Consider the following 26520-nt stretch of genomic DNA (forward strand, 5'->3'; position numbering starts at 1 on the left):
TTAATGCTAATTATCGTGCGTATCGTCGATTAACATAGTCGGGCGCCGTGTATCCGCGACGAGATAGCGAAACTTGAGGTATGGAATTTCATTTTAACTGCAAAATTCAGACAGCAAAATCGAACGCTGGGCAACAAAGTTTCCCCATTAATTTCTTCACGCTCGTACTTGGAGGTAATTAATTAGAATTATGAGGAAAGTTCGCGGAGCACCTGTTACGTGTTTAGAACACGGTTTCTTCAGGATCTTGACGGACATCACGCACCGATATTTTACATCGACGTATGCACGCACGCGCGCCTGGCATCAACTCGACCGTAATATCATCGACGACAGCCCGAGAAATATATTCCGGCTGATATCCGGCGTAAAATTTATCAACTACCGCGCTCAAACGTTACACAAAACTGAAACTTTCGAGAAGTTATCTCATTTTACGCTCTCGCCGAGTAATATTCTGAAATACGGCTTAAATAACCGAGCGACGGGGCGAAATTGAGAATTAATATTTCTCTATACATACAATTCTTCCGAAGTTGCTTGTTGCTTAACCCCGACGCATCTTCCGAGTTGTGTTCCTTCTAATCGAAAAGTGTGCCACCTGCCAATATTGCGTGCATCATCGCGGAGTTTACGAAGTTTATAGAGCGACAGCAATGATCTTTACCTCAGAGTCTATCAATAATGGAGCACGACGTAATACACCATCGGCGATAATTGCAAAGGCGGAGGAAAAAGGGGCCAAGGTAGGGATTGGGAACCACGAAAGGGACCACTTTTAATCACCGTTCGTCTACACGGTAATCACCGGGTACGACCGAGCTCCTCCGGAAAGCCGCGATGACCCCTAATTGGCCACATTATTAAAATCGCATTTTCGTGATCCCAGCTGTGAGGGATCGTCCCTGCGAGCGAACGGCGATGAAGTTCCCTCGTAAAATAAATCACGCCGTCCCCGTCGCGGTAATTCGGCACAGCCGCTTCTGCCTTACCGGTAATATTGGATATTTTCTTAATGGCGAAACTTCCACGGCACCCGAATCCAGTTCATCCTCATGAACTCCCTGATAAATCGGTACACGATTCTCGACCGCTTCGATAGACCATCCCACCCATATCCCGCGCACTATCCTGCCGCTTCCCATTTTCTCCATCCACCCCCGCACGCTTTCGTCCCGACGCAAAGGACGAAGAGACTGCACCAGCAAAGTCTCTTGAAACGCGCGCGCAAAATGTATACTACCAGCTTACACGAAAATATTTCCACCCTCGTTACAGCCACTGCACCAGCGACTACATCGCCGTGTATTCGGGCCCAACGACGTCGAGCCCGTTGCTGAAGATGCTCTGCGGCAAGGAGAAGACGTCGCTAATATATGACGGCCAAGAACTCCTCGTCGAATTCAGGTTGGAAATTTATTCAACGCGATTTATCGGGACTCAAAGAATCAATTATTCTCGGCCTCTCTCTTGCGTCGACTCAAGTTGGAGATGGCTCGCCGTCCCGTGCACCCGTCGGAAAGTTTATATTATTTTACAGAACCGGCCCGGAGGTACCGCCTTTTGATTACAATGGCTTCGTCGCGACGCTGAGTTTTATAGAAATAACGACGGAAGCACCGACGACGGTCACCGTCGACAGCACGAATAAAAGTCGTAAGTAATGAGAAAGTCGGCGAGTTCGCTTCCGCATTTCCGAAGCCAACCACTGTTTATCGACTAACTCTCGTGTTTCACGCGTTTTAAGTTAATCAAGAACAATAATACACAAAAAAAAACACTGCAGTAGAAATTACGTTAAAATATATCTTTTACAATACTTTTGTAAAACTGGACTATACCGATGTGAATTACCGTAGAAATATAATAAACAAGGAGAAACGAAACGCCCAAGTAATCGCAATATCGTGTAATAAAAAGTCAAACGTGCACAACATTTTTATACAAATACTTGTAAGTTTTCGTCAAATTTCTTTGTGGTACAAGATTTAAAAAAATTTTGTTGGAATTCTCACTGCAATATTTCCTCCGTGTAGAAACTAATTGTCCAAGACTAATATTAGTATCTCAAAACAAACCTTCTCTCGCGTCGTATAACTTCCACGAGATTCAATCCACGAAGTTTCTATCCTATCTCGCCTGTTTCTCGTCGACACGATGTCTTGACATCGAACGACACACGAGAGCTATGCCAGAGATATGCTAATGACAGTTATTATATATCAACGTTCACTCACTCTCTCTCTTTCTCTCTCTCTCTCTCTCTCTCTCTCTCTCTCTCTCTCTCTCTCTCTCTCTCTCTCTCTCTCTCTCCCTCTCTCCCTCTCTCCCTCTCGCGCCGTTCGCCTTTGGCACTTTCCAGTCGAAATGATGAAGTCCGCCGGCAGCTACAACGTGCGGTACAACAATCGCGACCTCCATGAGCACCGCAAGGACCAAGGCGCCGTGACCAACAGCTGTGACCTCGAGGTGAGCGGCGAGAAGGTCCGAGCGGGCCACCACGACACCCGGGGCAAGCCCAAGTCCACGACGTGCAGGCTCGTGCTGCGTGGTCGCGCTTACGATACCGGACACGTTTCCCTGGCCAGTTACAACCTCAGGTAACGCCGCTCGCCTTCGCGCTTCGGATCTTCGATTCGCACGAGCCCGAGACGCACGTGCGATCGCGATCGACCGGTGGCAAGGAAGCGGTAAACCCTTTGTTCTTTCTCGCACCCCCTGCACATCGACACGGTGTTGCCCCCGATTGGCCTATCGACTCGAGGACTCACCAGCAGCGAACGAAAAAACGCACTCACGTAAACGACGAGCGTGGCAACGAATCGGTGCGAAATTGCATTTCGCATTTGTTTACTGTTTTCAATCGCGCCTCCCGATGTCCGCGAATCCGCGGCGGGTTACGATCGTAACTTACTCGTGTCGTGACGCGTTGTAAAAATAGTCGGTGGTTTGTGCCGTTGATTAATGTGCCGGTCATGCGGGTGTCATAAGTTTCGCTGTTTGCATCGACCGTAAGCGCTCTCGTTGTTTGGAACAACGTCGATGAACACGAGAAAGAGGGAACAAAAGAGAGAGAGAGAGAGAGAGAGAGAGAGAGAGAGAGAGAGAGAGAGAGAGAGAGAGGGAACAAACAATCCAAAATAACAATAATGTTAATTAACCCTTCCGGCCGACGTTCCGGAGTGACTTTCGCAATCTTTAAACTAAAATTTTTTTTATAACATACATGTATGTTACGTGTGTGTAAAAAATATGAAATAATATAATATGACGTAAATAATACAAAATCATAAAAAAACATCAATGATACGAGATATCGTTAAAACGTGGCGATACAGTTAGATACATCTCAGTCAAATTCAGTCGAGACGCGCAAGCCCCGAACGAGAACGTAACGCCCATTTGACGGCACCCGCGATACACTCGTGAGACAGAAAAGTCATCCGTGAAACTTGCGCTTCGGAATGTATCTGTCCAGTCCAATAGGAGAATTTGTTTTTCCCTGGGAGGATTCTCCCGTTGGACATGACGGATGCGTTCTAAAACACACGCGAAAAATTACGGGCATCCTTCCTGTCCACGACGACCGCGTACGCGCGGCCGCGCTGATGTTCCCCGATCACGCGCTGTGTTCCGCCCGCGAAACTCTTATTTCACCGTTAGCGGGGTCTCGCGTACCTTATCGGAACGGCGCCGGCGAGGATCTCTCTCTCTCTCTCTCTCTCTCTCTCTCTCTCTCTCTCTCTCTCTCTCTCTCTCTCTCTCTCTCTCTCTCTCTCTTTCGCGGAGGCTCGCGCAGTCTGGCATTAAATCACGCAGGGGAAACACGTCCGCGTGCGTGGTGTATCCCGGGGATTTTCAATTATCATGCACAATGCCGGCGACACGTGGGACGCGTATCCACGCCTTCGGAGATGTGTTCGCGTTGAGAGACGGAACACGCCGCGCGGGAGGGGTGAAATCAGCCCGGAGCCACTGCCGACGTCGACGACTACTAGTAACCCCCGACAAACTACCCCTCCGCCCCCGACATCGCGCGAACACGCCGCGCTATCGGTTCCAAGAGAGCGCGGATATGCGAGTTGATACAAACTGCAGACGCGAGACGAGAGACGTAGAGCGGAAAGGACTCCGTTGAAGATGCAGCATGAATTTTGAACGGAATATTGTAAATCCAAGCGCCAGGTGAACCGAGAAAGTATCCGCTTCTCTGAACACTGGAGAATATCGCGCGCGTGTCCCCTCTCGCCAGCCTGACGCCTCCGTGCGTTTCATCCTCCTTTCTTTGCTCGCGTTTGCGGCACGGGTGACCGCGTAATGGCAACATTCGTGTCAGATTTGCAGACTTTCTCTCGATCGCGGATTATTTCGCGCGATGGCGGACAATTTTTTTCGAGAAATTAAACAAAGAGAGAGAGGAGAAATGGACAAGTCGGGGTGCAGCGATGACGATCGCGCTCGCCTTTCCCTTTGCTCTTTCTTCTCCGCAGAGTTTGCTCGAATTAATCCGGCGATTGTTGAAACTTGGCGCGCGATTACTTCGGATTCCTCGCAAGGAGCACGTTAGATCTCGCTATTGCGCTGAGCTCTTTAAACCCCTCGCGGGAAAACACGCGGCTGAGATATCGGCGTGAAATTTCCTCGCGGCGACCGAGCGACCGAATTTCCGAGAGCGCGCGGGTATTATCGTGAAATCGACTGATGGATATGTTCTCGTGTTATCGATTCTGCAGCGCGCAGTCCTGCCAATCGGCGATCGAGATATTCGACGGCTCGCCGGAAAGCGGGGTGCTCGATACCGCCACCACCTTGGGGAGGATCTGCAGCCCTGCGCAGTGGCTCCCGCGGGAATTCGCGGGTCAGGATAAGTAAGTGGATTCTCCGGTTATTATAGTGACTGTGAAGAGATACATATATGTATAGATATATACATATGTGTGTGTGTGTGTGTGTGTGTGTGTGTGTGTATACAGTATCGCATGGTTTATTGGTGATGCATTGTAATCGTAAGTTGGCAAATTCAAGGATTCCTCCAACTCGCGATGCGATGCGACGCGATGCGGCGCGATGTGATGCGGCGCGACGCGGCTTAAACCGAAACTGGTTAAGTCTCCTTAGAAACTGCATCAAAATGGAGATTAGTTTCTAACTGCTCGCAGCGGTGCAAGTCAGTTAACGATGCGACCAGTCCTACGGCGAACAACGCGGGTCCCGGCGGGGATGTATACTTTTTTTTATCCCATGTACTTTATTATTAGCACGCCAGTAGCCTTTTTTCCGCACACGTCTTTGAGAAGCGTGGTCGTTATATCGCGAGCGCGGTGTTAGTCTGGATTCTCATCATCATCCGTCTAGACGGCGGCAGAATGGGATAATATTTTTATCCGTGTACCGTGAATACTCCAGTGCGAAGGCGTTGGGGAACATTTTGACGGAGGATCGACGGAATCCTGTCTGCCGTCGTCTAGACACATTGTGCGAATCCAGTCTTATCGGCTAACGCGCGGAATGGCAACCGATGTATTCCTGATCTTCGTGTCGCGAAGGGACGGCGAAAGATCGCCGGTACGTAATCGTAAAACACAGCTCCGGCAGATCCATCATCGGTCTCTCCGTTCGAGAGTTAGACACGACACGCAATGCGATATACCTCACACGCCTGTCTCGCCGGAAAAGTCAAGGAATGAAAGATGACTCTGTGCTCTCTTTCTCTCTCTCTCTCTCTCGCGCGCGCGCGCGCGCGCTGCATTTCGCCGCGTATACGTGTGCGTTTATACCGGACGACCTGCATGTTCGAATGAGAAGAAACGTCAGAGGACGCGGATGGTAATTATCTGAAATCGTTGAGTCCGTTACCCGGCGCAACGCGGAAGCTTCCTCCGGCGCAATAATTCATGCAAAGTTATTCCAGAGGCGATGCCTCTCGATTCTTCGAGTCGGAAACTCTGCCGCGAGAACTCCCCGACGAGAATTCGGCGGCCTATTCATGCGGCGACCGTTTAATTTAGCTTTAATAGCGTATTAATTCCGCAGAGAGGAGGTTTTATCATTCTCGTACACACACACACACACACACACACACACGCATCCGCGATCTTTCGACCGTTTCTCGAGAAAAGCGTCCATTTTCAATTCTGAATTATCTCGACAAATCGTAATTCCCTCTTCTTCCTTCTTGTTTTTTAATTCGGTCCTTTCTCAGGCTGCACGATGAAAAAGGTCGTCTTTTATGCGCGTCGGTGTCGAATTGGTGCTGTATCGAAATGTATATTTTACGATCATGGCGCTCTCTCGCGCGTCGATAACAGCACGGACGGGGAATCGTAAGGCTCTAACTACTTATTCCATTTTTCCTCAGCTGTTTCCAGTTATGTATAATTCCGCTGTACTGTCGCAAGACGTATATCCATAAAAAAGCGTAACAAAAATTTATGGACGTAAACTGGAACAGCTGGCTGCGCACGCAGTGTTGTCTCGCTCATAACGTTCCCGTGATAGCGTGATTTTTACGAGGGGAATCCTTCGATTACACAGCAAACTCGTTTTACGTTGATTAAATCCCGCGAAAAATAATTTTCGAAATGCGCGCATGAAACGCGCGTTGACTTTACGCGAACATTAGCGTTTTGCGGGGAAAAAAAAAAGAAAAAAGCGAGCGGCTGTGTTTTATATTCACCAAGTCCGTACGTGTTCGCATCTTCGTCTGACTTTTTGTTTTTTGTTTCGCGCAAAGTGCGCGATATCCTGCCTCTAAAAATGAAGCGCACATACACGATATGTGCTCGTTAACGAATACATACGCCGGTTTACCGCGCGCCGTCAGTATTGAGGTATCGGTTTAACGAGCGTGGTTTCTTCAATGACATCGTAAACATTTAACTCTGCGTAATTGTATGTGATACGAATTTTTAAATCGTGCGGTTTCGCCGTCCCATACGCTTGTTTCCACCTACAAGAAATGTGGTGCCCCTTTCTCTCTTCCTTCCTTTCTCTCCCCCCCCCTCACTTTCTTTCCTATTTTCTCTTTATCGTTCGTTCACGTATCATTTACGATACAAATCCTTGTGTATGTTCAGCCGAAGTTACCACGCGCGAAACGTGCGTTTTATAGACGCGGTTCTTTCAGCGTCGTAAACATTTAATGCCGATCGATTTACTGGTGCGAATAATAATAAATACGAGCGCGTGCTGGGGCGTTGATAGAATACCGGTTAATCCGTTTAATCCCCCTCCCGCTTTGCAATTTATGACTTGCAGCATTTGATCGCAAAATTCATGAAGAAATTACGCACAACGAGCGAGTGCGAAGGGATAAAAATTCGGAGGATTAAAACTCGCATTCGACGATAAATAAGCGTTTTACAGAAATTAGCTGCGTACGAGGGAAACGGTAATACAATTAAATGCCCGGCTGACAAGAATAAATACTCTCGAAGCGACAAATAACCGATGTGATGTGCAAACGAAGGAAATAAAACGTCATCGAGAGCGATGTAAAACGCGATATCGTCGCGTTTCGTCGCGTCCGTCATTAAGTGATAAATTATCGCGGCGTAAATTTTGAATTCATAATACGCGCTCCCTCTCTCGCCGGCAAAGCCGAGATATCGATGTAAGAATGAGATGCTTGATAAGAATTCAAGGGAGATAGAATGGAGGTCATATCAAATGAAAAACGTGACGAGAAAGATATTTGAGAGAAGATTTTTAGCCATATATATTGAGCAGCGACGTAGTATACGCGAACCGAGTGGATTGCATCCCAAAATTCTCGACTCCCTGCGGATCCTTACTTCGGCCGTTTTTTCGTCGAATTTCGCAACTCTGTCTTTTCATCAGCATTCAACACGCACCAGGTTACACAAGCGCCGTCGAACGACGTGAAACGCGACCGGAGCGATAGATTCCGGTGACGCAAGAGCGAATACACGTTTGCAAATTATGAGAAAACGAAGAAGAACGCGCGAGCGGAGCTGACACACTTCCCAGGGAAAGGATTCCCCTATCCCTATCGCTGCACGTGGGACAACGCCAGCGGGAGCCTGAAATGCCCGAGCCTCCGGAGACGAGGTTGACCAATCGGCCGTGGAAACAGCGCGGCGTCCGGGGAGGATCGAGCAACGGCAAACAAAGGTGATTCCTCGGGAGGTTGGAAGCGGCGGCGGTGACCCGCGAAGCAGAATTCGCTCATTCGTCAGACTAGCCGGCCGACCGACCTCGGAAAGGGACGGGGATAAGTGCAAAGGGGACTTTCGAGCTAGCGACATCGTCGTCGTCGTCGTCGTCGTCGTCGTCGTCGTCGTCGTCGTCGTCGTCGTCGTCGTCGTCGTCGTCGTCGTCGTCGTCGTCGTCAGAGTCGCGGCCGCATGCATTATGCAAGCCGTGGGAAATGGACGGACGCGAAATGTCTGTCGCGGGTGTAACCCGATGCCCCCCTCCCGCTCGGCCGCCGCATCGGGGATGAACTTGATGCGGCCGGTGCAAAAAGGACGAGCCGACCGACGAACGGCCAAACGAACGATGCGCGGGAGGGCTAAGAGATTTCCCAGAAGAGATTTCGAGTGGCGCTGTCGCCACCGACGTCGCCTCCTCCGCCACCACCATCGTCGGCTCCCCGATAGAACACGATCGATTCGCCGGGCTTACGCCCGGCTTCGCTCTTCGATCCGCGGATACGCGCGGTAAAAAGCCTGAAATATTGCGATAACGCCGCCTCTCGCACAGATGTCTCGAGATCGGGTAACTCTAACTAAGCGGCTTCCCGGAAAATGAACCGCTCCGGCAGGGAGCGGTGAGAGAGGAAGAGAAGAGGCTGAACGGCGCGTTACTTCGATTTAGGGGTGGGTCTCGCGGCGAAAATGCCAGTCCGCGTCACGTAACGCGCCCGGTCGTTTGATGAATCAGCGAGGCCCTCATAGATGTTTCACACGGTCCCGTAAAGATATTGGACGGACGGTGTGTGGGGAGTGTCGCTGTGAAACGGTTATGGCTCGTCTTCTGCCGGCGCGTAAAACCCCAAGCCGGCGATCTCCAAGTGCGCACGTACAAATGCGTGTCTGTACAAAGACTAGTGCGCCGAGTAGCGCGGGTAGAGATCGCCCTCGGGCTCGAGAGCTCGAGATTGCGGGGGAATCACACGCTACATCGTGCACGGCGGTGCCAGCGGAAATCGCGGGGGCTGTAGCCCGCAGACGTCCGCGGGCTTCCGTTCGGCCGTAAAACGAGGGTGGATCGTTTCCGCTTTCCGGCGCGGCGAGAGCGATATTCGGCGGCCGTGCGCGCCTTGCTGACGCCACTCTGGCACTTTTTAATCTATTTTAATTTCTAACGTTGCGCCAGCCGGCTTCGCGACGATTTATGCTTAGCAGCAGCGCCGGCAACGGCGGCCGCACGGCGGCGGCAGCAGCCCACCCGGATGCAGCGTACGTACGTGCCTATGGGACTGCCGCGTGTTTTATGTCGGCTAATCTCGTAAAAATTCATGCGAAATAACGCCCATGCTTCATCCGCCTCGCACGTTCTCCGCGCGCCCCCGCACACCGTCGCTCGCCGGGCACGTTTCCCATCGCCCGCGCCCCGCCCCGACCCGCCGAATTTCCGCCCGCCGCTGCCTTGCTTGGCGCGATACTCCCCGCCTCTACCTCTTTCCTAAATGACATCAGTTTCATCAAATGATTCAAGATAACAAAGGGATTTAAAAGGCGATCTAATCGAAAAACTCGATTCGAAGCCGAGAAGGTGAACTTCAGAAAGCCGGCCGTGTTGAAAGATGCAAAGGGTACGCCGCAGAGTCCGTAACTCTAAGGAGAGGATCGACATTTTCACTCTCTCAACACTCTGACGGCCGTCGAAGTCGTCGCGAATACGTAACCTTCACTCTGCCATCGGTTACCGCTTTGTAAAGAGATATTTTCGACATATGTATATATATATATATAACAGGCTCTACATATGTAATTGTAATATCACACGAGGCACGTACAAGTAAATTTATAAGCTCATACACGAAGAAAAGAGTCTCTAGATTTCTCCGAGTGAGATTTCACTCAGAAAGCAGAGTGACCAGCAAATCGAATTCGAATGATCCTTCACTCATAGAGGACGAATCTCCCCGCTATGAATGGTCGAGTGAATACTTTCATTCGGAAATCGAAGAGTGAACCCGACGCACTCCACCCTCGGAGGAACACATTCACTCTAATCGATTGAAACATTCGCCCGGATATGGAGTCAGAATCCGCTGTGAGATCGGGTGAAGCACTCACTCTTGCGTTCCCAAGTGGCGGTATTTTCATTGTCGCTTCGAGTGAAAATACCGCCACTCGAAAATCGTCGTTTCGAGATTCCACTCCAAGGAATTTAGAGAGTATTCGGCCCTTTTGGATGGGACTCTGGGAGGTCTGGGTGACCTCTCGAGGCCCGCCATGGGCAGGCGGAAATTCTTCCGTGACAAATGCGGGATCACGAGAGTGTTAATTTTACGAATGTAAAATGCGAGTGATCATAAGAGAAGCCGAACTTAACGGGAGAAGCGGATCGCTTAACGTGTCGGCGCGAGATAGGGCGAAGGATACGGCTGAAAGGAACAATTGAACTTTCGTTTACCGCGCGGTACCGCTGATGGCAAACTGGAACAAAGGTCTAGCGACATCGCTATTATCCAAGTGAGTCGCGCGGAGTGCGGAGGCGCGCTCTATTTAATCTCCGCTCGTACGAGAGATACACTGAGGATCAATCCGGGACAGCCATCAAGTAATTTAATCTTCACACACGCCATGTCCAACTAAAAGCTGCAACCCCTGCTGCGCCTGTCTGTCGGGGGCAGCCAATGAACCGACACAGATCAAACGCACCGAGCCTTGTTGCTTTGTCTAGCGCTGATAAAGTAAAACATCATTCGTGCAGGAGGTATCGTGGTCCATTTTGGATATAACCATGCAGGTTTGTAATACAGTTTACAAACAGACGGGAACTCGGAACTCGCGTACTCTTCCGCGGCAGAACGATCATCTCTGCACTGCGGCGTGGAAACTCTTCAGCCTCGCGCGTGAATTCTCAAATGGATCATACGGATGTAATTCCTCAACGTGACTTAACAAGCGCGGGTGTTAGGTTAGGTTAGGTTAGGTTAACGATACAAACGAAAAAGTGGCCTAAGGATTTCGCGCGAGACGACTCTCCCGAAGAGCAAGATTCTAACAGAGGTATCCGAGTGAGGTCGTCAAGTTCGAGTCGAACGTCAAGTTCGCCAAGTTACAGCGTCACCCAGTTGCCAAACGCTACGCGTGTCGTTCGTCACACAGAAAAGTTGCCGCTGTGTTAGAAAGTCGGCGATGTAACGCACTCATTCGAGCGACAAAAGGCGAGAGAGAGAGAGAGAGAGACAGAGAGAGAGAGAGAGAGAGGGAGGGAGAGGGAGAGAGAGAGAGAGAGAGAGAGAGAGAGGGAGAGAGGGAGAAAGAGAGAGCGAAGCGACGAGAGAGACAGCAGGCGACCCAATTTATCTTGCAAAACTAACTCATAGGCAATTCTCTCGCACGGACTATCGAGGGCGGCTCCCAAGACGTCCATTTACAACTTTGCCCGGGGAAAATAGAGTCTTACGTGCAAGATTTACATCCTGCTTTGTCCCAACACTGCCGTTCGTGTAACTTGCGGAAGCACCCTTTCGTGCGGGCGGCGCCCGCGCGCGTCATACACGCCCCCGCGCATAATGGTCGTGAATTAATAATTCCCGTCGAAGTTCTCCCCGCATGCCCCAAATGTCCCATGTGAAAAGTGTCACGGATCTTGCGCGGTGTAACTAGCGAGCGAGAATCGAATCGATCATTATTCATAGCGCGATCCGGGCGGACGTAACGCCGGCTTTGTTTCTCTCCGCTGAGTGCACGAGCGCGCCGGGCAAAACCACCGTCTTAACACTTGCTCGGCAACATACATCGCCCAGCTCGGCAACAACATTGGAGATGGGTGAATTTTCATCAGATAAGATCGCTCCACGAGGGACCGTTTCTTACGATTATTAAGATGCACCATAGTTAGTCGGGCCACCTTCCCCACAAACCTCATATTTGTGCTGTTTCAGACAATTATGTAAAACACAAACACAGGCCGGTATTTGTAGTCTTACTCTCCAAAAGTGAATCAGTGAAAGTCACTCAGTCAATCAGTGCATAATCGCTGACTTTTAGAGAGTAAGTTCTTAAAAAGAAAAATTGTCACTGCCACGCGTGTGCCAACGCGGTCCTAAGAAATGTCGATCAATTTACGGAATATCTCGAACAGCCGTATATCCTGCCAATTTTTAGCGACTTAGCTTCGCGTTGCGATCGCGAGTTAAACATGCCCCCCAGAAGACGGTTTAGAAGTAAGAGACGACGTTTTAATAGTAAGAACACAACATCCGGCAACGGGACGTGGAGATTAACACATCGCCCGCCCTGTTCATCAGCCACGTCCGCGTCGTCGCTGCTTACGACGCACTTGGCGGCCGCCGTGTTCGATTTATATCCACTTCCAGTCCGGAACGGGGACGGCTCTCCCGCGCGCTGAGAGAGCGTGGGAAAACCGCCCCTCGCTCAGCGGATCACCGGCACTCACGACGCCCGCGTAAATGACGTTCCCTGTTCGCGTTTCTTCCAGGTACACCGAGCCGAAGCGCTACTCGTCCAACGGCCGGGACATGACGGTGGTTTTAAGACGCGCCTCCAACAGCCCCACCGACGAGGAGTATATGGAGGTCTCGTACTACTTCCACGACGGTAAGCTATACGTCGCGCGTCCCTGTGCTCGTAAAAAGAGCGCCGTCGACGGACGACGAAACGTCGACGGAGTCGCGTCGCGAAAGCGTGCCGCAGTTACCGCGCGCGGACTCGGAGAAAAATAGAAGGAAGGTTGCACGCTAGAAATTGTATTATAAGGCGCATCCGCCGCGCGGTCCCACAATCAAGCCCGCGTGTAAACGCCGCGAAATCGCAAAAAGCTCGTCAACTTTTTCGCGCGGCACTCCATCGCCGGGTACAGCTTGCTTTTTGTTCGCCGTTACGAGTTACGAGCGCAATCGCGTTCTTTACGCGCCCCCGAGAAGCTTCCTCATTTTATGCCCCTGAGCGGAGGGCTTAAAAAAGATCGCGCAGTGTGATTTATGTATAATTCGGTGTCTTCCCTAAGCACCGGAGATTCCTCGGATAGTAGAGAAGAGAGCTTGTGTATAGCGGATGATAAAAGATTCGATTCTTTTCCAAGCGATTGTCCAAGCGCATTATGTCTCTCCATTCCATGAAATATCAAGGCAAGCTGGGCATTCTTATAAAAAATTCTGATCTCCAAATATTTAAATTAATCACAAATAAATATTTGAATTATTCAAGTATTTTAATTAGACGAATGTTTCATGAGTCACGTACGTGGCACCCGAAGCGTTCCGATCCGATTTTAGAACCTACCAACGTTTGCGATAATCCCCTCTGTGCAAAACGCACGCGCGCAGAGAACGGGAGTTCTCTATCGAGCGCGTTCGATTGTCACAGGCTATGATGATAGCATTGGTATCATCTTCATAATCGGCACAATTTGCGTTCACCTCGGCCGCCGACATTCGATCGGTCGAATTGGCGTTTTTGCCCGCAGCTTTTCGAGCGGTCGACTGCGACGCGACCAAACCGCTAATTACGAGTAACTAATTACCGTAAATACGCCTCGGCATATCGATGTCAAAGCCTCGGTGCCCCTTAATCGGATGAACATAGGCACGTCCGGACTGGTAATCCCGAAATTCGCTTGGCACTCGGCCGAGGATCCTCCGGTTGGCCGCCGGAGGACACATTCGCAATATCGACGCGCGTCGCCGCAAAAACACAGCGGTCGTGTTTAATCCCGTTTCAAAGATTAGATTTAACCCCGATTAAGTAGCTACCGAGAGAGAGAGAGAGAGAGAGAGAGAGAGACCCTCCTTGGCCGGGCAATTCTGGAGATTAAAATGGGAGCCCGGTTACATTACGCTCACGTTGGATTACTCGTAATTATTCGCGGCCGCGCATAGTTCTCTCGCGACCGTTACGACTATTTTGTTGCGTAAAACCAGACTATCACAAACGAAAGGCTCGATAGAGCGGCCGCGTGGCGAACACGAAACCCAAATTTTCCAAATCGAGAGATCGGACAAGCAACGCGTGTTTGTGGCAAATTTTCAACGCAAACTACCCCTATGCGAGATTCCCGCGAGTGTCCGCGAAATAATTGCCTTCGGTTTGGCGTTACTGTTCAAGAGATTTACAATTTGTTCAAACGAGCGCAATATTTCCGCCCTGTCGTCTTCCCGCGCAAATTTACATGCCACCAAAAATTGGAAATTAATATCGACCTCTCGCGTACAAGCGCGCGAGCGTTCCCCCGAGCGAGCTAATAGCGCGGGAAATAAAATTTTAGTGGGCGAAAACAAAAACACGAACGAGCAACAATAATTGAATTTTGATATCGATGAGATTTTAAACGTCGGTCGAATTTTACGGCGCATCATATCGACATCACATTCCCGTTCGGGGGCGGGCATTTTTTTACGCTGCCTATAAAACGGTCACGGCGCGGCGCCGCCGCGCCGTAACATCGACTCGGGGCTACACCGATCGTACAAGCGAGCGACACGCGCGGATTCAGTCGCGCACTGTTATTAAAAAAAGGCGTAAATGACGGGAGAATCAAAAGTCGCCGCGTCCGGGCGTGCGTGCGTGCGTGCGTGCGTGCGTGCATGCGTGCGCGCGCGCGACGACGACAAACTGCCGACGTCGATTGGACGGTGATTGACGAGTGACCGGTGCGCGACGTTATTACATTTACACGCGTTACACATGTTACGTACGCGCGCGTGTGCGCGATATCTCGTTCGCGCGGAGCGATCGATCGATAAAAGGACAGTTGTTCGAGATGGGGAGGCTGTTCGGCCTCTTAAATAACAACGTCGTATTTTTAAGCGATAAATAAAACGACCGCGCGCGTCTGAATCGACCTCGACTTTGTCCCCGTCGGCTCTTTTATTCCGCGTCCGTACCGGCGTTATCCTGACAAAGCTACCCCCCTCTCCCCCCCACTCGTCGTTTCCCCCCGTCGCGCGGCTGTGCGCTTCTTTTTTTTTTATTTTTTTATAGAGCACCTCGGCGACCATTGAATACGGAGAGATCGGACGTTTTCGGTCTCTCGGAATTCCCGAGCCTACCTTATCTCGCGCGCTCGTGAGTACGATCCGCTGGAACATAAAACTTTATGCGATCCGGAGAGACCGATTTCCTACGACGGGAAGGGTCGAATTCAGCCCGGTCGACCTCGAACCGCGGCGAATAATCATGTGAAATTGCCGTGTAAGAAACGGAATGAGGAAATTCCGTCTGCGCCCGGTGAACTTTGGCGAAATAAAAGTGCCCGTAGGCGCTGATCCGTCTATAACTCGCAGAGATGTATGTATGTGTGTGTGTGTGTGTGTGTGTGTGTGTGTGTGTGTGTGTGTGTGTGTGTGTGTGTGTGTGTGTGTGTGTGTGTGTGTGTGTGTGTGTCTCGCTATATGTTCGAGGAGAACTCAGTCTCTCACGTAGAAGAATTATTCCAAAAGGCACAGAAAGAGAATGTTACGAGTTTCATGGGAGTTTCGGTGGGCGGAAGTCGCGATGATAAAATGAGAAGTATCTTAAATACTTAAGAGATCGTCATCTGATAAATTCTCGAGCAACGATCTCCTCGGTTGAGATCTTCGGACTAATACAGATATAGAGCAGTAAGCCGCGTGCTTGTTACGTCAGATTTTTTATGTTTCTTTCCTCATAACTTATTAGCTTAGACTTGCCGGATTCGTGATACGTATTTGTTACACTTATACAACTTATCATAAAAAACATATCAAATATGATATCAAATCATATCATATCCAAATATCACATCAAATTCATAATGTGATAATGTCATAATAAACATATCAAGAATTATCGTAATAAGCGTATATCGCAATATCATGATAAATATATCAATAATTCATATCATGGCAAATATATCAAGATGAAATGTCAAGAAACCTATATGGCGCTCTTTCGCGCGTATCGACTAGATCTCCTGTTCGATTATTGCGAGATGTAAGTTGCAAGATGTAAATTGCACGAGGCGACGCTTGTCCCGACACCTCCATAAACAACGTATTTTCGTCTGATGCTACAGAACGCGAGGGTGGCACTCAGCAACCGGCCAGCGTGTGCGACGTCGAATATTATGGACTGACGTCACCGGTGGAGGGTTCGGTGGTGCATCCGGAACCGCACCGATTATTCGCCATGGAAGGTCCGGTGAAGTGCAGGCAGCACTTTATACCGGCGCCCAACCAGTCGGTGGTCATTACTGTGAGTTCTCGGCGAAATGTTTAATCTGTGTCGCGCATTTAATCGGTCACGTGGATTGAATCCGTGAATTTGCTCGGTGAGGGAGAGGTGTTAAGGACCGCGCGCGCGCGCGCGCGCGCGACCATGGATAAAAACTTTCGCATTAGAGTCACTCGGCTAAAGAAGAGAACGCCACGTTGGTGAACACCCGTCGGATACGCGAGCAGGGATTTTATTCCGCCTTTCGTCCGAAAACTAAAACTTTTAATCTACGTTCGGCGCGCGGCGCGAGTGCAAAAATTCCCCCGTCTCACCCCTCCAGCTCGTCCGCCGTTTAATCCACGTTTAAATAATATTCCGTGGGATCAGACGGCCCACGAAGGCGAAACAACGGCCCGACGTTCAGCGAGTTTCCAGCAACTCTCCCGAAAACGACTAAATCCAACGATTGAATTCCTCGCGGAAGCACACCGGCTGTAATCCCGTGCTGAGCGATACCCGTCGCATGCGCGTTACGAATTCGTCGCGCGACTTTAATCCCTCGTGTTGCTCTCACATAAATTGTCCTCGCAATAATATCTCAGGATCTCTCGCAAATCAGTCGTACGATTCCGAGTCGAGATTCTGGTTCTACGCGAAAATTTCACAAACATTAAGTAATACAATCGAGATTAATTCATAAATAAAAGGAATATTTCTTTTCATGATCTCCTTTGCTGTTAAAGTTTAAAATTTCACTAGAATTGGCAGATTTAAAAAAGATAAAACGCGGAAGAAATTGCAAAGGCAAAGGCGGCGTATTCGTATTTCGAGAAACGTCAAGAGAGATTTAAATTTCTCTTCAATGCAACAACAAGAGTAAGGAGAAATGAAAGAGAGACGTTAGCAAATTCAAGACAGAATTCGTTGCCCCAAGTTATTAGAGGCGCATTACTTTTTACCAGTATTTGCGATATATATTTTAAATGTCGACTCGGGATACTTTGATAACATATTCTGCTGCTCGATAGAGTTGAAAATCCGAGAATCCTCGACGAAATTATCGAATTCATCATATAGTTTCGAGTTATAAAAGATTAAAATTAATCAACCGTTGATCACCGTTGATTACAATTCCACTGTAATATAAATGTGTTGCGCGGTCATCACGCAGGAATCATGTGTAAACAATTGATAACGAAAACCGCGGAATTAAAGATTTTCATTTTTTATTTATCTTTATATTTTATTTATTTAATAATTTTTATATATAAATATATAAAGATATTCTATTCCGATCAAGCTGCAGAATACGCTATTAGGAGCAGTGTATAACTGCTTTTACTTCTTTCGCCAAAAGTCAATGCAATTTGCGTGCATGCATTATATAATAACGTGACGCTTTGTGAGCGTCTAAATGGCACGCTCACCATTTCATGTAGAAATTCGACGATATCCAGAGTTAGGCCCACCGTCGAAACCCGTCGCTGCATCCGTTCAGCAACCATCAGCATTCTCAGCGTCATTGAACGTCCCACGTTGATTTTACTTCACTCACTTTGTAATACTCGCGACCGCGATCACTTTAAAACGGCAGTTCAAATTTTAACGAACATTTAGTGATTTTACTACCCTGTTTTAAATTCCGGTATTTATAAAAATATAAGCGAACCGTATGTGAAAATATCGTGAACTGGAAGTCATTCAGATATTATCTTTGGAATATCTACAGAAACGGAAAAAACATTCCGTTTTGTTAGCCGACGAGTATAATTGTCAACAAACGCGATTTTCGTCTCGGGAGATTTTCGAATTTTTAAATAAACGATAAATTTCTTTTTATTTAATTCAGCGAGTATATTTGTGATAACGATTTCTGCGGTATTTTATGAAATTCCAGCGCTTTGAGGAAACTCGCAAATCGCATATGAAAATCTACGGACTGCAGATCGCGACACTATCTTTCGGACAAAACGAAAAAAAATGAGGAAGCACTCAATTTCGTGGACGATTACAATTGTTGACAAACAGGATTATCGTTCTGCGAGATTTTCAATTTTGTAAAAAAAAACGACAAATAGACATATCGAATTCAAAATATATTGGCGATGACGAGTTACTATGTCACTTCAAACACGTGTCGCGCGGCGCAGATTGCGTGTAAACAATTGTTAATGAAAACTATGAAATTAAAATCCGCGAAGAAAATACGTAAATTTCTCGTGTGGTAGCGCAATTTTAGTGTGCATCATATATGCAGCTCAAATCAATTAGGGAATTATAGTCAATGAATAGTTGAATAATATATAGTTGACTGATTTATAATAAAGGATAAAAATCCTTGGCAAATGTTAATACATATGTAAGAAATAAGTTAAAATTTTAAGTATGTATTGAAAAGAAAATATAATTCAAGAAATTATTCCCTGATTGTATCGAGCAGTGTTTCGTTCAACAATACACAAACACAGAAAACCCCGTCTTGCAAAATATATGAACAAGGTAAATTGCATTGACTTTTGCGAAATATTACAAAGACCTCTACCACATTTCTATCATCTCTGAATTATTATTCTTTTTGACTCACCGATTTAAGGCTGGCCACGTTCTGCTACGTCGTTCTGTAATAAAAAATATAAACATCGCAGATTAAAACTCGACTCGATGAAAATAAACTCGGCAAAATTAAAAGAAAAATTAGGCGCATGTTAGCTCTTTCGATCGTAATTCAACGGATTATTTCTAGAATTTTATTTCAATATTCGATTACAAAGAATTCAATAGAATGATAAACAATTAAATCTAATTTCAAATAGTTTCAGAGACTTTTGCGGTGTAGAGAATAGTTAAATAATTAATTAATACAAAATGCTTATAAGTTTACCTTCGTGCCAGCCTTGTTTGGCCCGAACCGGATCCTCCGGTACAGCACTCGCATTCACAGGAACGCCATCGAGAAAACTGCTGCTGCTGTAAAGAGTTAAACAGAATGATAAATAATTAAATATGATGTTTTATACTTTCGCGATGTAGAGAAATATTTAATTTGGATGTCCGGATTGATATCGTGTCCATCGTAGATTTTATTTCCGACGTTTCGTAAACAATCTTCTCTAGTTGTTCTCCTTGAAGAAATAAACTGGAATGCTTACGAAACGTCGCAAATAAAGCCATGATGGATGAGGTACCGAGCCGAAAACTACAAACTAAATAGTTAAATAATATAAAGAGTCTATGATTTTACCTTCGAGCCGCCTTTGTCCAACCCGAACCGGATCCTCCGGTACAGCATCCGTATCCGTAGAAACACTATTTGCAACTGTTTCTCTTGCGTCGTGCTACGTGACCCCTGAGCGCGCGACCAAGACTGTTTACATCAGAGCGTGACTCGCTCGACCGAACGCTTGACTTGTTTCATTATTTACCATTCCACACATGCGATATGTGCGTGTACGTGTATACCTATAATAATATTAATGTTGAAGTAAACACTGTAATGTTGTAGGTAAATACTATTTTAATATTAACACTAATATTTTATATGATATCAAAACGCTAATATTTCAGTATTAATATTATAGATACTATTCCGCATTATTTTACTGTTGCTTTTATTTTACTATATTTTACTATTACTATTCCGCAAAATATTGATGGTATTATTAGTACTATTACTAATCTTTTAATACACGTTCCGGTGGAATTTGACCCATATTTTTATACGCTGTACAGCCATCGATTATTAAAATCTAGTAATTACGAAATTCCAGTTCTCATCTAAAAATTGAAACGAGCAATAAATGGCGCATCTCGAGTCGCAATTTTGTTTCCGCATTAATCCTGCAAATTCCGTTGAACTTGCGAAGTCAATCTCAAGATATATTATGCACACTACTCTCTTATTTTTCGATATCACAAATTATCATTACCTACTACCGCGTTTCCCATATTGAAGCTTAAAGAAAAATCTATTCCCGAATTATTTAATATTCAATTATTTTAATATTCTACATTTAATTATTTCTTAATTTTGAGACAAAGTATTAATTATGATTTTATCGGCCCTACAAGGTCGATTACAGGCTTAATGTAGAAGCCAAATTTCGAATTACATAGCTCGAAAAGAATTTAACATTGTTTCACGTCGTACCTAACATACAGATAAACCCAACTGTGAGATGCAAAGTTTCTTTCGAATTCCTTTCCTTTCCACCTCGTTTCGTTTCCGCCATTCTCTCCCCGGCCCCTTCTGCTCCTGCAGATTTTTATCTGCAGTGTTAGACCACCTGTGTCTTTATTCGCAGGTAAAAGGTAGCACGAAACAGACCCCGAATAATCCATGCGAGACCAAGTGCGGCGACAGTGGCTGCCACTGCGTCAGCAAGTCCCTCGAGAATATGGACCACCTTCTGCTCGTCTCCGAGACCGGTCACATTGTTACCTGTCTCTGCGGAAATTACCAGGTAAACGTACGAGATGGCAAGAGCTGCGCTAGTGCCGCCGAATGAGCATCCGAATAACGCGCGACGTCTTACGCCAATACTGTCTTTCTCTCGCCTTCTCTCTAGCTTCCTGAATGCGGCGAGATAAAAGCGATCGTTACTACCGCGACTTTTATATCTCTGCATTGTCATGCGAACACGCCAGCAATGTCGTTAAAATATATCGCTCGCGATATACGCAATTTTCCGCGCACGAGTAGCTGTTATTCTCTTTGTGCTCGTTATATCGTTCTTAGCGGGGGAGACGGGTCTTTCTTTCAAAGAAAATTCTCATTGTGCGCGCGCGACGTCTTAAAAATCCGAGCTACATCATCGTCGTCGTCGTCGTCGGCGTCGGCGTCGTCAATAAAGTGAAGTCTCATAAATCAGTTTCTTACGCAGGGAAAAGATTGTTTCGGAAGATTAATTCAAAGCGGTACATGCAACATTATTTTTAAGATACCCGCGCGATAATGTCAATAATGTGACCCGATCGCGATTATCGTCGGATCGATGCGCGTACAAAGAAATGAAACCGCGAAATGCAGAACGGATGTCGTCACGAGATGGAAAATCCGTTCGCGCGATTTAACAGTGGCGTTGCATTACGTTTTGTCGGTTTACCCGAGGAGTCTTCATGCTGAGAGCGACGAAGTGAGAGCCGTAGGAGCCGTCAACGCTAGATAATTTATTCAACGCGAAATATGTTAGCCGCAAACCTCGCACACATGCCATAAACCGACATGCCTGACTTTGACTGTATCCACATGATGATTATTAATAGGCATATTATCAGATTACCCAATAGAGCGTAATCGTTATAACGACTCTATAAACGCTAATACAATTTCGATTCTGGGATCATCGTTTCATATTCAAACGCTCGTTATTTCAGCACAATTGAGGGCTATCGCGCGAACTGCAATGTAAATAGCCGACCGAATCTGTATAATTGCACTGTACTGCAGAATTAAACGCAACGTCCGCGACTGCGATATAATATTTAAGCGCGCGCGTCTGCCCGAAGAGGAACGTATAGCGCTCATTCTTTTTTTCAGGAAACGACGCGACCTTAACGAGATTCGATGACGAGTCGCTCCCTTTCCTCCCTTATCGCCCACAGCCGATTTTCATCGGCGATCTTCGTTTCAGCTTTTTTCTTATCGCCGGGCGCTCGCTCTTCTTACTTCCCGTCGCGTCTTTTAGTCTCCTTCGGTCGCTACCTGCTGCCATTTTCCACGCGATATCCCTCTCCGCCTTCATTTCATCCGTCTAACGGAGCCTATTATCGCGCAGGACTGGCTTCCGGTGGGCATCCGTAGCTGGACTCCGGTCTACATCGAGTGGTCGAGATCGTCGAGAGCGGGCCTCAATTTCCACGCGGCCTACAAGTTTGTCAATGACACTTACTGCGGCGATCACACAACGGCGGAACCGGAAGGCGAGGTCAATGGCGGTGATCTGGCGAGCGCGGGGTTGAAGCTGAATCAGTATTACCAGCAGAAATGCACCTGGATCCTGGACTCGCCGATCGATCGGCAGCTCGTCATCGAAGTCAAGTCCACTCAGAGCCGTAAGCAGCACAGCACGTGTCTACAGCCTATGCTGTAAATTACACCGGCGAAATCTACTCGCGGATTTGTCTCCTTTTACTTCGTAGCCGTAGATATCCCGCTTTTTCCTGCGGGAACCGAAAATTCCATCACGCTTCGCAACCTTTGTTTGATTTTTTTTCCTTTTTTTTTTTTGCCGCATTGAACGTCACGGTAATTCCAGAGCACGAATCGATATTCCGAATTTGAAACACGATTCCCATTCGTTCGAGTTTAATAGACGCACAATTTGCAGATCTAATTGTTACTTATCATATTACATTGCGTGTATAATAGCCAGAAATTTGCGCAACCGCGCAAATATATTCGTCATATGATTCGCTAACGATTGTACTCGCCATTTTGCAGCTTCATGTTTATTACGTTTGCGAAGTTTCTTGCTCCGTTTCTTCTAGTCGGAAAGAAAGTAATAAGCCATCTTTCATGAATTTGTTAGCTCGCGATTTCATGTCTCGCGAGGAAAACTGGGGACCATTTAAGAGTACGAAAATGATTTATCTAGGCGGACCTATCTACGTCTCCCACGGGAACGTTTCGCGGACGATTTATCTTCGAGCGATATTAAAAGAAAACAGAAAGCAGCTGCGTGCCGAAGCGGCGTATCTCTCTCGTGGATCTCAGACATTAAGAATCCCATGTTGCTACAATGCAATTAATTTCCTCGCCATAACAAACCTGTTGATAGTTGCAATAAAACCGCTTCAACGTGACGTAAATATATGTCGCAGAATTTTTGTAGATTCAACCTAACCTAACAATCATATGAAATACCTTCTGCAATTCTACGAGCAATTCTCGTACATCGCTTTACATAATTAATTTACGGACTAATATTATACGTTATATAATTTCTCAAGAAAAACGGAATTATCTCGATCGTAACTCCTAACCTGAAATATGCAATCGTTCCGAAAGATTCTCTCTATCTAACGAAGAGTTGTTGCTTACAGACAAACAACTCGTTTTGATATACAAAAAATGCCGTTCACTTGTATATCAAAGAACATCCCCTTCGGACACAATTCAAACGAGTATTAAAAGAAAACAGAAGCGAGCAGTTTCCCGCGAATTAATGTATGCGTGCATAGTATATCTCGTTTGTTAGATCTATATATATATTAGATATAGAGAGAGAGAGAGAGAGAGAGAGAGAGAGAAAGGAAAAAAAACAACATACCTTTCTCGATTTATCGTTGCTCCTAACGACGTTTTCTTTCTTCTACCGCCGTCAGACTTTTATTTTCATAAGCGCGAATTCTATTCGAAGTCTCTCTGGCGCGACGTCTCTCTGGCGCGGATACGAGAGGAATTCTATTCCAATCCTAGTCTCGGGATCTGCGGCCATGAGAAAAACAGAGATAGATCATCTTCGGAACGACGCGCGCGCACGCCGTCTCTGTCGACGATGGCGGCGGACAAGGCAGAGAGACACGAGAGAGAGGGAGATAGAGAGAAAGAGAAATCTCCTTTCGATTGCTTTTCTTCGCGAGGCCGTCGGAATTTCCGTCCGCGCCATTGATTCCGTCTCGTCCTCGTCGCAGTCGTAGTCGCGATAGAACGCGAAAGTTCCAGAGAATAGAAGTCGAAGGGAGAGGACACGTCGTAACCTAGTCGCCGCGGCACGACGAGGGACGACGGCGAAACGAACGGCAGCGGGTCGCGAGATTAAAGAGACCATAGGATTTACCGCGAGACTGCGACAGACAGAGAAAGAGAACTAGAACTCCACCGTGTGGAAATCATTGTCCTCCCTCACCCTTTTTCTCTTACCTCGGCATTTCTTCCTCCGCTCTGTTCCGTCCGTCGTAGAAAGGCGCGCTTTCCTTCGCGTTCGGCGATCGTTTCGCCAGCGCGACGACAGCGCCGCCACTTCCGCGTCGCCGACGCCGCGCGCGTATATTTCGAATATTTGAATGCGGGAATATCACGATATCGAATCTTCATGAAGTGAATAAAAATAAAGTGTGAGGGATATTGTATCCTTCGTCATGGAACGCGCATGCGATACACATGCGTACACACACATATGCAGATGTTACCTTCGCTTACGCGTGATGCGTTATTTTTTTCCGACCACAAGAGAAGATAAAACGGCCAGGAAAAAATGATTGTGTATGAATTATATATGAATTTTGTCTATATATGCCTATATATTGAATTGATCGGTATCTTCGCCTTCCATTTTTATCAAAAAATTCAGAGGAATTTTCTAAAATCAACTCGATATAATCACATATAATTATATATATATATATATATATATATACAATACATAAGGAAAAACGATATTGTCCTAGTACTGAAATTGTTACTTATATTTGTGCCAGCTTGTGATGTCGAAATTTAATTGGCTGAAACCATTCAACTATTTTTTTTTTTCATTGAATTTATATAATTATATATGTAGTCGAATAAAAACAAAATTCATATGTAAGTATCATATATAACATTTGAACCTTTTATATAATCATATATATATATATAATATTTTTCTCAGAGCAATCAAGCTTTTTCTCAAGACTAATGGAACGGCCCGCGATTTTTGTCATCGCTCGCGCGCGATTCGCAAAGCCACTCGATATGTTACTAATATTCCACGCTCTTGTTGTCTCCTGAAGCCTTCAACGGCGAGTGGCGCGAGCGATCGATGCTGCGAGATGCATGTACATATGCGGTGATGCAGTGACCCGTTCCTACGTACATACGCGAACATACACATGGCAGCGCGCCGCTCTCTGTATCAGAACACTCTCTGCGATGTTTCAAGAGGAGAGGTGGTTTTATCGGTTACCCCCCTCCCCACCCTGAGTCACGAATAGATGATGGAGATACGAACAAGGCGAGAGGAGCACGGCCACGCCGGTAACGCCGGGCCATCGCGGGGGATGCAGCACTTAGGAATATTAACTAAGAAGAAGAGCGAGATATTGAAATCGCCGCGACGCACGCGGAAACTTGGGATTTATGCGGCGGCTTGGACGCGCGGATGATACGAAGAGTTTTCGCGCGTAAAGCGAAACGCGCTTCCCCGCCCCGTCCCGTCTCGAACAACGATCGCGCTCGCGGTGTTAACTGTCCTGTCAAGGACAATGCGGAAACGAGTCGCATTATCAGATGAATTAACTTGGCCGGGACTTGGCGAAGGATCCCGTGTTAAAAGTATTCTCACTTTGAACACGAGAAGCTTCGGCGAATCGAATTACTCCGACGACGGCAGCCCTTCCGCAAGCTCGCCTATGGAAATCGCCGACTAGCCGTGCGCCGGCTCCCTCGTCTGCTCGTTTCCCTGTGCCTGCGCCTTTTTCATTTTCTTCCTCCTCGCCACCTTACGGGACATTATGAGCGGAGTCGGAACCGTAACCAAAGCCCCGCAAACGCTGCCACCGGAAATGGCTTTAATATACCCCTCATTCTCTCCCTTTCTCTCTCGTTTCCTCCACGTTTCCCCCGCCGTCTTCACCCGCCCTTCTGCCGCTCCGCGGTGTCGAGAGAGTCGCTCTTCTTGCGAAATTTTGTCGTCGAGCGCCGCATTTTCCGGCATAACAGGTTCACCGCATTCACGGACAACAAGAATCCCGGCAATGAGCATTCTTACAATTAACCCACTTGTGTGCGCGCGCGCCCGCCCGCGTGCGTCATTGTTTCTTGCGGAACGTTGCGGAATGTAAAAACGAGGGAAATATCTCGGCCCGGCCGCGGTCCCGGTGTAACGAACCGTAAACTAACATTTGAACGGCGACATTAAGCACGATCTTTCGTCGCTTAACGTCGCTTAACGCCGGCAGTCAATTCTCGAGAGCCACGACGTCGAGTCGAATGAACGTCGAGCAAGCAGTCAAATTGTGTATGGAGTAGAAATTAATACGTTCAATTAAGTCACATGCGAGCTCGAAAGAAGAACATCGGAAAACGAAAGAAACCGAGCAGACGTTAAGCGAGGGGAAATTGCAGTAAATGAAATCGAGAATACCTAAATGAGGGTCTTTTTGCGAGTCGAGCATCTTGCGCGAGTCAGTCTGAAATCGAGATTTCGAAGAAAGACGTCGCCGAGAATTTCACGACGTGCGCTGACAACGTCTTTTCGCACTTAGC

At 47.2% G+C, this 26520-nt stretch overlaps 1 protein-coding gene and 1 long non-coding RNA gene across 4 annotated transcripts in view; one reads left to right on the top strand and one right to left on the bottom strand.

The window, feature by feature from the left end:
* The window catches only part of LOC112590639 (uncharacterized), a 155861-nt gene extending 136100 nt beyond the window's left edge, over positions 1 to 19761 (bottom strand). Inside the window, exons 1-3 of the long non-coding RNA XR_003114360.1 lie at positions 19579 to 19761; positions 19219 to 19304; positions 18922 to 18955 (exon numbers count right to left, since the gene is read on the bottom strand). This is a non-coding gene — a long non-coding RNA (uncharacterized LOC112590639). The remainder of the gene's footprint in view (positions 1 to 18921; positions 18956 to 19218; positions 19305 to 19578) is intronic.
* Positions 1 to 26520, top strand: part of LOC105190582 (uncharacterized) — a 290780-nt gene that overhangs the window by 260187 nt on the left and 4073 nt on the right. For all 3 annotated transcript variants that reach the window (XM_019844800.2, XM_025307811.1, XM_025307810.1), the window contains exons 8-15: positions 1279 to 1407; positions 1541 to 1656; positions 2363 to 2600; positions 4734 to 4868; positions 12643 to 12761; positions 16198 to 16376; positions 20639 to 20797; positions 22112 to 22388. In XM_019844800.2, the coding sequence (XP_019700359.1) occupies positions 1279 to 1407; positions 1541 to 1656; positions 2363 to 2600; positions 4734 to 4868; positions 12643 to 12761; positions 16198 to 16376; positions 20639 to 20797; positions 22112 to 22388 (1352 nt within the window). The remainder of the gene's footprint in view (positions 1 to 1278; positions 1408 to 1540; positions 1657 to 2362; positions 2601 to 4733; positions 4869 to 12642; positions 12762 to 16197; positions 16377 to 20638; positions 20798 to 22111; positions 22389 to 26520) is intronic.

The sequence above is a fragment of the Harpegnathos saltator genome, unplaced genomic scaffold (assembly GCF_003227715.2).
Source record: "Harpegnathos saltator strain DR-91 unplaced genomic scaffold, Hsal_v8.6 scaffold96, whole genome shotgun sequence".
In the NCBI taxonomy this organism is placed as follows: domain Eukaryota; kingdom Metazoa; phylum Arthropoda; class Insecta; order Hymenoptera; family Formicidae; genus Harpegnathos; species Harpegnathos saltator.